Source organism: Morus notabilis, unplaced genomic scaffold (genome assembly GCF_000414095.1).
Source record: "Morus notabilis unplaced genomic scaffold, ASM41409v2 Scaffold241, whole genome shotgun sequence".
Taxonomy (NCBI): Eukaryota; Viridiplantae; Streptophyta; class Magnoliopsida; order Rosales; family Moraceae; genus Morus; species Morus notabilis.
Genome location: NW_010358037.1, coordinates 148,818 through 158,925, shown reverse-complemented (window position 1 = coordinate 158,925; position 10,108 = coordinate 148,818). Strand labels below are relative to the sequence as shown.

Below are 10,108 nucleotides of genomic sequence, written 5' to 3'. Positions count from 1 at the left end.
TCTAACCACTAAAAACCCAAACAAACACACCCACTTCTTCACTAAAAACTATCATTCTCTCTCTCTCTCTCACATTCCCTCACTTCCAAACCTTGGTAATGCCAAGGAATTCCTTGGATTGAAGAACTATTGTGAATACTTCACTCTCATCAAATTCTACCCCTATTTGATTTTCTCTAGCTTCTTATCTAATCTAAACCCTTGTTTCTAGATTCTTTTAATCCCAAAAAAAAAAGGAAAAAAAAAATGAGTTTTGTGAATCTGAGTACATGGGTCCAACCGTCCAAACTCCAAACCTGTTCTCAATTCCCCTTTCTTCAATCCCCTTTCACCTTCTAAAGAATAATTTCCCAATTCCCCTTTCTTCAATCCCAAAACGACACCGTCCGAGTCCGTCGTCTTCTCTCTCCACCGTCTCCGCCATGCTCACCTAGCAAAAACCTCTCCAAAATTCACATAAACTCTCCCATATAGATTACAGACAATGGTTCCTTTTATATTTTTCCCCCATTTCCCAGAATTCCATTCTAACATAATTTTAATTTAGTCATTGTGAAACAGCAAATAGAAATCCAATTTAGTCACAATATCAATATGTTTCCTTCCACAAATTCTATGGCATACATATATATATATATATATATATAATATATCAAAATCAAACGCAACAGCATATATAAATCCAATCGACCAAGCTTGATGGAAATAGAAAGTGGAGAAACAAAAGCCAAACCTCGGCGGAGCTTGGCGGAGGCGGACGTACGAGCCCGAGGAGGACTGAGGAGATCGGCAGAGCGGCAGCTGGCAGCTAGGGCTTCTTTCACCGTGAGAGTTAGAGCGGCAGAGAGAGTGAGAGAGCCGGAGGCCGGAGGCGGACGTGCGAGGGAGGATGACTGAGGAGAGAAGCGGCGGCTAGGGCTTCTGTGAGGGTGGGTGAGAGTGAGAGAGGTGAGGCGTGAGGGTGGGTAGTCGTGGGCGTGGGTGTCTGTCTGGGTGAGAGAGCGAGAGACAGAGAGAGGCAGAAGAGAGACTGAGAGAATGAGGGTGGGTTTTTTCAGTTTTGTGACTTGTAAAACTAAAAACGACATTCCAATCTTAAAAACGACAACATAAGCTTAAAAAAAATGAAAACATAAAAAATAAAAAAAAAATTCCTCGGTCGATTCGGTTTTAACCGACACTGCACATGCAAAACTGAAACCAAACCGAATATCCAGAGAGTCGGTCGGTTAACCGAACCGATTGTGTTCGGTTCCACGTGGCACTGTTGTTTTCGGTTTTGAGCGGTCGGTTCTTCGGTCAGTTGCGGTCGGTTTCGATTTTACAGTTTTTTTGTACAGTCTTACCATTTGGAAGCAGTGTTCTGCCGGTGACTGAGTCTCTGACTACCATATCCACCACAGATACTTACTGAAGGGTTGCCAGCTTTGCATTCCTCGTTCATCACTTCGGGAACACTTGATCAGAGAGCTGCACGTAGGAGGATTAGCGGCTCATCCAGGGCAAGATAGGACCTATAAGCTCCTCGCCGACAGGTTCTTCCGGCCGCATATGCGGAAGGAAATAACTAACTTTATTCGGCGGTGTGGATTATGCCAATGAGCAAAAGGCCGCAGTCAAAACACCGGCCTCTACTTACCCTTGCCCGTTCTGGACAACATTTGGGAGGACTTAAACATTGATTTTTTTCTCGGCTTGCCGAAAACCCCTCGCCACTTTGATTCCGTCATGGTGGTCGTGGATCATTTTTCAAAGATGGCTCATTTCGTTGCTTACAAGAAAACTGCAGATGCAAGTAATGTGGCTCGGTTGTTCATTAAAGAGATCGTTCGCCTCCATAGGGTCCCGAAATTAATCACTTCTGATCATAACATCAAATTCATCAACCACTTTTGGAGAGAGTTGTGGAAACGGTTTGATATCTCTCTTCAGTTTAGTAGCATTGCCCACCCAAAGACAGACAGTCAAACCGAGGTGGTAAACCGGACGTTGGGTAGCATGGTATGTTACCTTGCTGCAGATCAACCGAAATAGTGGGATATGGCCTTTGCTCAGGTTGAATTCGCCTTCAACAGTGCCAAGAACTGTTCCATCGGGCACAGCCAAAACTAGACTATTGATCTGTTGCGCCTACCACATTTCCAGAGCAAAACTGCAACGGAGTTGGTTGATCAGGCAGTGCGCACTCACCAAGAGGTCAAGGCGCGGCTGACTCATTCCAACACCAAATATAAGGAGGCTGCTGACAAACATCAAAGAGAGAAACTGTTCTTTAAGGGAGACCTGGTGATGGGGGGACCTGGTGATGGAGGGACCTGGTGATGGTCCACCTTCGCAAGACTAGGATGCCGGTCGAGACATATCACAAGCTCCAACATAAGAAATTTGGGCCATACAGAGTTCTCAAAAAGATCAATGACAATGCCTACGTCGCCACCGAACTTAGGTTTCAAGCACCTTCAACGTTACTGATATGTTTGACTACCATCCTCCAGACGCTGCAGACACCACCATCATTGAGAATTCAGAGTTGACTTCTTTCACGGAGGGAGGCAATGATGCAGGAGCTCTTATTGTCGTTTAAGCATTTGGTTGTCGTTTAAGCCTTCGTGGCTCTTGCCGTTTAAGTCTTTTCTTTTCCCTGTCGTTTTGAGTTTGCAAGTCGTTTTTGTTATGCTGTAATCTACCAGCTATATATATCAGGATTGTCAAACAATTAAGAAGTTAATGAAATTATCCTAAATTACTCAGCCATATGTTGCCCTGTTAGTGGTTTGCTCTTTTCTTTCTAAGGTTTGGCTTGCATAGCCGGCTCCATCTGGTTTAAGCCAGAGAAAACAGCTGCTGCCTACACCAATAAATGACTAATTAAAAGAGAAGCAACCACATATGTTAATATAATAAAGGGAACAAATGTTAGGTTCTGAAATTAGGGCACACTGTTACCAGTGTTGTAGTTGAGGGAGAATTCTTGTAATTAATCTTTTGAAACCACGTTTGCAACAGTGTACTTAAAAAATGACCAATTAAAAACGACGATTAATGTTGTACAATAGACACAACGTATGTTAAGACAGCGACAATAGCATACAAAAGAAAAAAGAGACGAAATATCATCCAAGCAATAAGTGTTTTTTTTTTTTTTCCTTCCCTTTTTCCATCAGTGAATTGGAAGTTAATAACAAGTTTTCCTGAACAAGTTTGCAAAACAGAAGGACGTAATATTTTTCTCCTATACAAATCACAAGATGAATATGAAAAATCCCAAAGAAAAGCGACGCAAAAATAAGGACTATACCCAGCTACTAAGGCGCGCCAACGTATCACCTCCATTACAACAAATGTCAAACTGAGACCCTCTTTTTAATTAGAAAGATTTCTTGGACATTCTTTTCTGTTCTTGGTGCAATAAATAGGAATTCATCTTCGTCACTTCTTTTAGGCATGTTCCCAAGACTGAGTGAGACATGATTCTTGAGCTTCCCCAAGTGAAAGCATACAAAAGTAGCACATCAAATTCATAGCTTTGGAGTTGGCAGAGCTGCTTTCCGCTTGGCGAACTCATGAGCAATGCTGATTGAACTCTTACCATGACGAAGGGAGAACTCCGCAAGTAGAATTTGACGTTCTTCCACTGTCAGATCACCATGAGAGCCCTGTAGATTTTTGCGCAACAGTTTAATGGAAAAATCAACCAAATTGGACGAAAAAGCTTAATTAGGTGGCCAACGAAAAGTTGTCACCGACTGCTGATAACTTCATTATGAAGACTAAACCGCATATCACAGATTATTAAAGAGAAAATTTCAATAAGTTTTGTAACAAGGTCAATAAGAAAATATCATAAGAGGGTAGAAAACTCAATTTGGCTTATGAAAGTTATTCTACAGTCTTTGACAGGGTTCCATTGTCTAGTAACAGGAAGTTCAATCAGTAGTAACCCACGGTTCCTCTTCAAGTTCTAAAAGTCCAAAGCGATGAGTCATTTTTTACCTTACTTCTAGTACTTGAAAATCTTCACTTTTTTGTCCCTCTCATTTCTTCTCATTTTCATGTTTTAAAGAAGACAACATCTAGCATTAAAAATAGCAGGCATGTTCATTAAGGGGAAAAAAGATCGGATCCTCTCAAAAGGTGAAACTGTCATTACCAGGCGAGAAATTCTGTCACAAACAGCATGGTGCATGAGGATTCCAGCAGCAACTGAAACGTTGAAGGAGTCCACCATTCCTTTCATTGGAATACTACAATGCAGATCCGACAATCCCAGTGCCTCATCACTTATTCCCCTACACAAAAATATGATGCAACCATTAAACAACAACAACAACAACAATAAAAAATAAAAAGAAGAAGAAGAAGAAGAAGAAGAAGAAAATATGAGCAATGGCATTAAGCTATTTTTTTTTCCCTCTTCCCCAACTGAGAAATAGGTGACCATTTCTTCTGGGAAAAATGCACCAGAAGATATTATCAATTAAATTCCATACAAGTAGATATTAATCTATACCATAATAGGCGAAACTCAGTAAAGAGTTAACAGATAATGACGCCAGTAATCAATAATTTGAAAAAAAAAAAAAAAAAAAAAAAAACCACTACCCACCAGCATAGTAAAATCTTATACAACAGAAACTAGAGCAGTTTATCAGCTGAAAAAACTACAGAATAAATTCATTTGCCACAAGAGGCGTACCTATTCTCATTGCCGACTACAATGGCAGTTGGGCATGACCAATCCATCTCGTAAATGGACACCTAAGAATAACACATTGTCAGTTTAAACGTAAAACATGAGTCCCATAACTAGCTATTTCGGATTGTATTTCATAACACTTAAAAAAAATGACGTTTTTATTTTTCCTGTTCATATGGATATCCAAAAGAACATACCACGTCCATACCCACATGGGTAGTGGCAATTCGATAGCCACGCGATTTGAGAGCTTTAAAGCAGTCTTCAATGGAGTCCCAAACCTCAATATCCAACCATTTCTCTGCACCCTTGCTAACATGACGATTTTCCCTATACCTGTTTGAAGAAAACAAAATAAAAAAGATGAAGCTTTGGTAATTTGTTCAACAATATCAACTCAGAAATTCTAAAACTACCACTTTCAAACTCCTAATCAATTGCGAACAAACACAGCACAGAAAACAAACAGCAATCTTTAATTATCTTTTCTTTGTACTCTGTTTCACCTCAGATGTCGTTGCACCTTTTGGAGCCGTCGCAGGAGACGACATGAACTGACTGAAATCCGAGAGCGTCGGCGGACCGAAACGCCGCCGAAACGTTCCCGAAATCGCTGAGCCCTTCGACCACCAAACAGACGGAGTAGCTCCTATTAGTCGCCACGTTCCTGAACCTCTCCATCCTCGATTCCATTATGTGCGGCTCCAGAGCCTCCACTACCTCGCCGCTGCTCAGGTACGCGTCTCCGCACTTGAACCGGTCCAGGTACGGGAACCATCGGCCGGTCCGCTGATCGGTGTCGATACGACGGCGTTCCATCTTCATCAGCCGTACGACGTCGTCTTTGTGCGTGAGCAAGTGCTCGAGGTTGTCCTGCGTCGGGCTCTCCGGCGGTTCAATCTCTTCCGGTGAATCGATCGATTCGATTGAAAGCGAAGCTCCTTCGATCGAAGCGTAGGATCTTGAGAGGACTCTGTTCTGCAGTGCTCTTAGCCCTACAAGATTGAAGAAGGTCGATTAGCAGACAATGAGAAAAATGAAGAGGAAAATACAGAGGAAGAAGGAGAGAACCTTGGGGAGAGGAAATGGAAGGAGAGAAACAAAGAGAGGGCGAGTTGTGAGGGGAAGATAAGGTCAGTCTACTGCTTCGGAGAGTAGAAGCCACCGAAGAAAGGGAAATACTGACTAGGGTTTTGCAGGCCGCCATTGTACGGAAGAAAGAGAGAGAAGGAGGTATTTGGCGGCAAGATATACGGAAGCACTGCGAAGCAAAGACAGGCAAAAATGGAGGCTTTTGCGGCTTAGCAGACAACGGCGGCCGGATAGCGTTTTGCTAAGAGAAGTTGTAGAACCAAAATTTTGCTAAAAGAAGTTGTAGAACCAAACGTACCAAGAGACTTGATGAAACGACATTTTTTCCTTCTAAAAAAAAACAAGTAAACGACAAAATCTCCTAAAAAAAAAAAAACAACAACAACTGAGGTGATATGGAGAATTCTTTTTAGGGTGGCAATCTGTTATTCTATGATATTGAAATGTTTTGTAGTTTCGTTATTTTTTTTTATCTGCTGAACTTTGTTTTTTTTTTTTTTTTAAAGCATGTAAAAACGACAGCCTAAAATGAATGTCCTTGAAAAGGGGAGAAGATATCTAAGAAAAACGACAATATAACCCAAAAACAACAGTCATGTTTGGAATTAATCCCGTTTTTATTTTTCACATTTTTTGAGAAAGAAAAAATGAAAATGTTTTCAAAACGTTATTTGGCGTAATAAACAAAATAAAAACAAAATAAAAACGATTTTTTGATTTAGTATAAAATGATAGAGAAATGAAAAACGACTTTTAGTCATTATTCATATTTTATTTTCGTTTTCTCCTCTCTCGAGGAGAGAGAGAGAAAGAGAGACATTACTAAATTTTTTTATACTGAAAACAATCTCTTGATTAAATTACTAAATGCATTTTTAAAAATAATTTTTATCTGAAATTAAAAATATTTTTATTTTCATTTTTATATAAAAAATAAAATTATTTTAGAACGTTCCAAACGCACCCAAAAATTTCCTAAAACAACAATAATAAACTCCAAATACAGCATTATGTCTCGTAAACGACAGCAATTCAACTTACAAACGAGTACGACTATATAATAAGCGACAAGATCTCCCACAAAAGACAAACAGATTTAAGAAGTTAGAATAGAGTTGGGCATCGTAGCATTATTCTTCAATGATCTGTTTCCACTGAAAACGTTTGATTACCTAAGAGAAAACAAGTCTACCTACCACGGTTTTGGAAATAATGGAAAATTTCAAAGAAAAAAGAAATACAAAATAATAGAATAGGGAGTAAAGTGACTATGAATGATTTCATCCAATTCAACAAAAGTTCAAATAATAGACAAACTAGATTAGGTTTACAATGGAGAAGTTTAATTGGTTGAACTTGAACTTGCAGTATATAAAAATTGTAAAACATCATTAAGTGAATTGAGAAATGCAAACCGTGAAGGTGAATTTCATGCCCCCACTAGTTAGATGTAGATCCGTGCCCACGCCTCCATAGCGATATCATACAAATATACGTACTATTCATTTTTTAAACAGAATAAGATGAAAGCAATCCATGAGTATCAAAAAAAAAAAAAATATATATATATATATATATATATATATATAGAGGCAAAGTCTTTGAACCGGTACCTATTATATATATATATAAAGACCATTCCAATATGTATATCGTGTTTCAATAAAATATTGGAAAACCACAATCCAAAAAACTAAAGAAACAATAATAATAACAACAACAATAATAATAATAATAATAATAATAATAATAATTGTTATACAATATAATAGAAAATACAAAGAAGAACAAGGAAATAAAGGAATAACAAAATAATGAAAATTGTTACAACCCGAAATCAACCTTTCTATGGAATTCGAAAACGGAATTGTATGAATGTCGAGGCACGTGAACCACGTTGTCCTTAAAACAGATTCGTCCCCTCCGGCGTGTGCTTGAGGTTACGTTGGACGTCCGTCTCCCAGGATACAACGACAACGACGGCAGCTCGATGCACTTTCGGAACCGTCCGGCGAACTAGAACTTGATCTTCCCTCTATCACCAAAACCGAACTACAAGAACTACTCAAGGAAATCTGGAACAAACCAAGACAGAGAGAGAACCGAAAAGAGGAGAAGAGAATTGTGAGAAAGTGTGTTTCTTTCATGTGGAGTTTTGGCCTTTATATAGGCTCCAAAATTTGGGTGTTACACCAAGACATTATGGTGTAATAACCCAGATTTATTCCCGGAATAATGGTGATTAAAACCAGCCAAAACGTTTTTTGATTTCCCATGGTGAATCTGGCCACATTCTGGCTAGTAATTCAGCTTTTGATGATGGAAAACCAAAGCCATGAAAGCTTGATTCGGTTTTGCCTCCATTGATCACCATTAAGGTCTCATTATGGTCTTTAACCATCATTGTTTTATGCCAAACGGAAGCTGGAAGGTCTTGGCTAGAGCAAAAATAAAATCGCAAAAGTAAGCTCGCGCGGAGCGGGTTTTTCGGTCCGGCATTCGTGTCCGCAGGTCGCAGGCGCACACATTAGGCCCCAACCCGCCAGGATCGTGATTCGCACCCCCCCTGCGCGTGAGAGAGCCTCTCTGGTATACATGCTTACCTAGGTTTCAAAGTGCAATCACTTATAAACACCTCATTGGCTTCACTCCTAGCCAATGTGGGACTTTTGCAATTTTCCTTCTACATATGCCATTCCAAGTACCATACTTAGACCATCAATTTCTCATTCACCCAAAACCATTTTGAGTGTATGAATACTCGATTTCAATCTCCTCACGACGGAGAACGCAAATCCATCGAGACCCGTCTCAAAAACCTATTGGGCCCCATCCGAATATGGGCCTCAAAATGGGCCTTTAAAATGGCTTAATAAGCCATTTTTTCCAACAATCCCCCACATGAATGAAAATTGACCGACGACAAGAAAAACACAAACTCGACACGGTGATAGAGTTCTGTGGTCGATGCCTGCAAAGGATAGGTAGCCGTTACCCTTTGAACCTTCCCTTGTGAGAATACAAAAACTTTACTGGCTGACCAGTAGACGCGATGTCTTTGAACTGTTCTGCCTTAGTGTAAACGTTATTGTACTTCACGCAGACATCTTCATGACACAGTTCTGTTCTCATGGTTATGTTCGTTTCGGCCATGAACATCTACCTGGTTCTGCAAGAGTTTCTAAAGAATTGAGCCCTCACAATTCTCCTTTGAAGCGGCCCCACTTCTCTCTCACATAGGTGATTTCTTAATGAAGAGTAACCCGTATTACTCCGCTCGGATTCCTGTCGTATCCGACGCATAAGAATCATTAGAAACCAATGTTTAACCTTTTCCTCGTACGGGTTTCACTGTTATCATCATAGGAATTGGCTGGGGTTACCCCCACAGTGAACTCAGCCAGTCTAGACAATTTAGTTGTCCCATTGAACCTAGATCTTGGGATCTCCAGTCAGCTAGGTTGGGTTTCCACTGCTTCAACCTATTTTTCCATGGGCTTCAATCCCATTCCTCTCGATGTCTTTTCAACTTGATCTCGGTTTAGTCCTTTAGTCAGTGGATCCGCAATATTATCTTTCGACCTTATATAGTCAATGACTATGACTCCCGTTGAGATCAATTGTCTAATGGTATTATGTCGTCGACGTATATGTCTAGACTTACCATTATACATTGTATTGTGTGCTCTACCAATAGCTGATTGACTATCGCTGTGTATGCAAATTGCTGGTACAGGCTTTGGCCAATCCGGAATGTCTTCTAAGAAATGTCTAAGCCATTCTGCTTCTTCACCACATTTATCCAATGCGACAAACTCAGCTTCCATCGTGGATCTGGTTATTACCGTTTGCTTAGAAGATTTCCATGAAATAACTGCACCACCCAAGGTGAATACATATCCACTGGTCGCCTTAGAGTCCTTTGTATCGGATATCCAACTTGCGTCAGAGTATCCTTCTAAAACACCAGGCTCTCTTGTGTAGTGCAATCCATATTCACGAGTGTATCTTAAGTACCTTAGTACTCTCACAATTGCTTTCCAGTGGTCATCTCCTGGGTTACTCGTGAATCTGCTCAATCTACTTATAGTGAAGGCTATATCTGGTCTTGTACAGCTCATTAAGTACATAAGACTGCCAATCACTCTAGCATACTCCACCTGGGATATGCTTTCACCTCTATTTTTGGACAGATGTTGACTTATATCAATGGGAGTCCTGGCTATACCAGAATCATCCTTATTATACTTGTCAAGTATCTTGTCCACGTAATGTGACTGAGTCAATATGAGACCATCAGGCACTCTTTTGATTTTGATC

General features: G+C 40.1%; 3 protein-coding genes across 3 annotated transcripts in view; 1 reads left to right on the top strand and 2 right to left on the bottom strand.

The window, feature by feature from the left end:
• LOC112095410 (zinc finger BED domain-containing protein RICESLEEPER 1-like) overlaps window positions 1–1,730 on the bottom strand; it is a 3,787-nt gene extending 2,057 nt beyond the window's left edge. The window contains exons 1-3 of the mRNA XM_024177350.1: window positions 1,640–1,730; window positions 734–1,075; window positions 442–527 (exon numbers count right to left, since the gene is read on the bottom strand). Coding sequence (XP_024033118.1) covers window positions 442–527; window positions 734–1,075; window positions 1,640–1,730 — 519 coding nt within the window. The remainder of the gene's footprint in view (window positions 1–441; window positions 528–733; window positions 1,076–1,639) is intronic.
• A 1,464-nt stretch (window positions 1,731–3,194) lies between these two features.
• LOC21403841 (tRNA (guanosine(18)-2'-O)-methyltransferase) lies at window positions 3,195–6,060 on the bottom strand. Its single transcript, XM_010091279.2, has 6 exons — window positions 5,768–6,060; window positions 5,220–5,691; window positions 4,894–5,032; window positions 4,697–4,758; window positions 4,151–4,289; window positions 3,195–3,656 (listed from the first exon to the last, which is right to left on the bottom strand). The coding sequence occupies exons 1-6, from the start codon at window positions 5,901–5,903 to the stop codon at window positions 3,519–3,521; spliced, it is 1,086 nt and encodes a 361-aa protein (XP_010089581.1). The 5' UTR covers window positions 5,904–6,060; the 3' UTR covers window positions 3,195–3,518.
• A 3,921-nt stretch (window positions 6,061–9,981) lies between these two features.
• LOC21403840 (probable ubiquitin conjugation factor E4) overlaps window positions 9,982–10,108 on the top strand; it is a 2,595-nt gene continuing 2,468 nt past the window's right edge. The window contains exon 1 of the mRNA XM_024177349.1: window positions 9,982–10,056. Coding sequence (XP_024033117.1) covers window positions 9,982–10,056 — 75 coding nt within the window. The remainder of the gene's footprint in view (window positions 10,057–10,108) is intronic.

Coding starts and splice junctions, on each gene's coding strand:
- LOC21403841 (XM_010091279.2), bottom strand. CDS start 5,903: ATGGCGGCCTGCAAAACCCTAGTCAGTATTTCCCTTTCTTCGGTGGCT. Junction 5,033..5,219: donor TCCTGCGACGGCTCCAAAAG/GTGCAACGACAT, acceptor TTCTTCAAACAG/GTATAGGGAAAATCGTCATG. Junction 4,290..4,696: donor GTAGTCGGCAATGAGAATAG/GTACGCCTCTTG, acceptor ATTTTTGTGTAG/GGGAATAAGTGATGAGGCAC.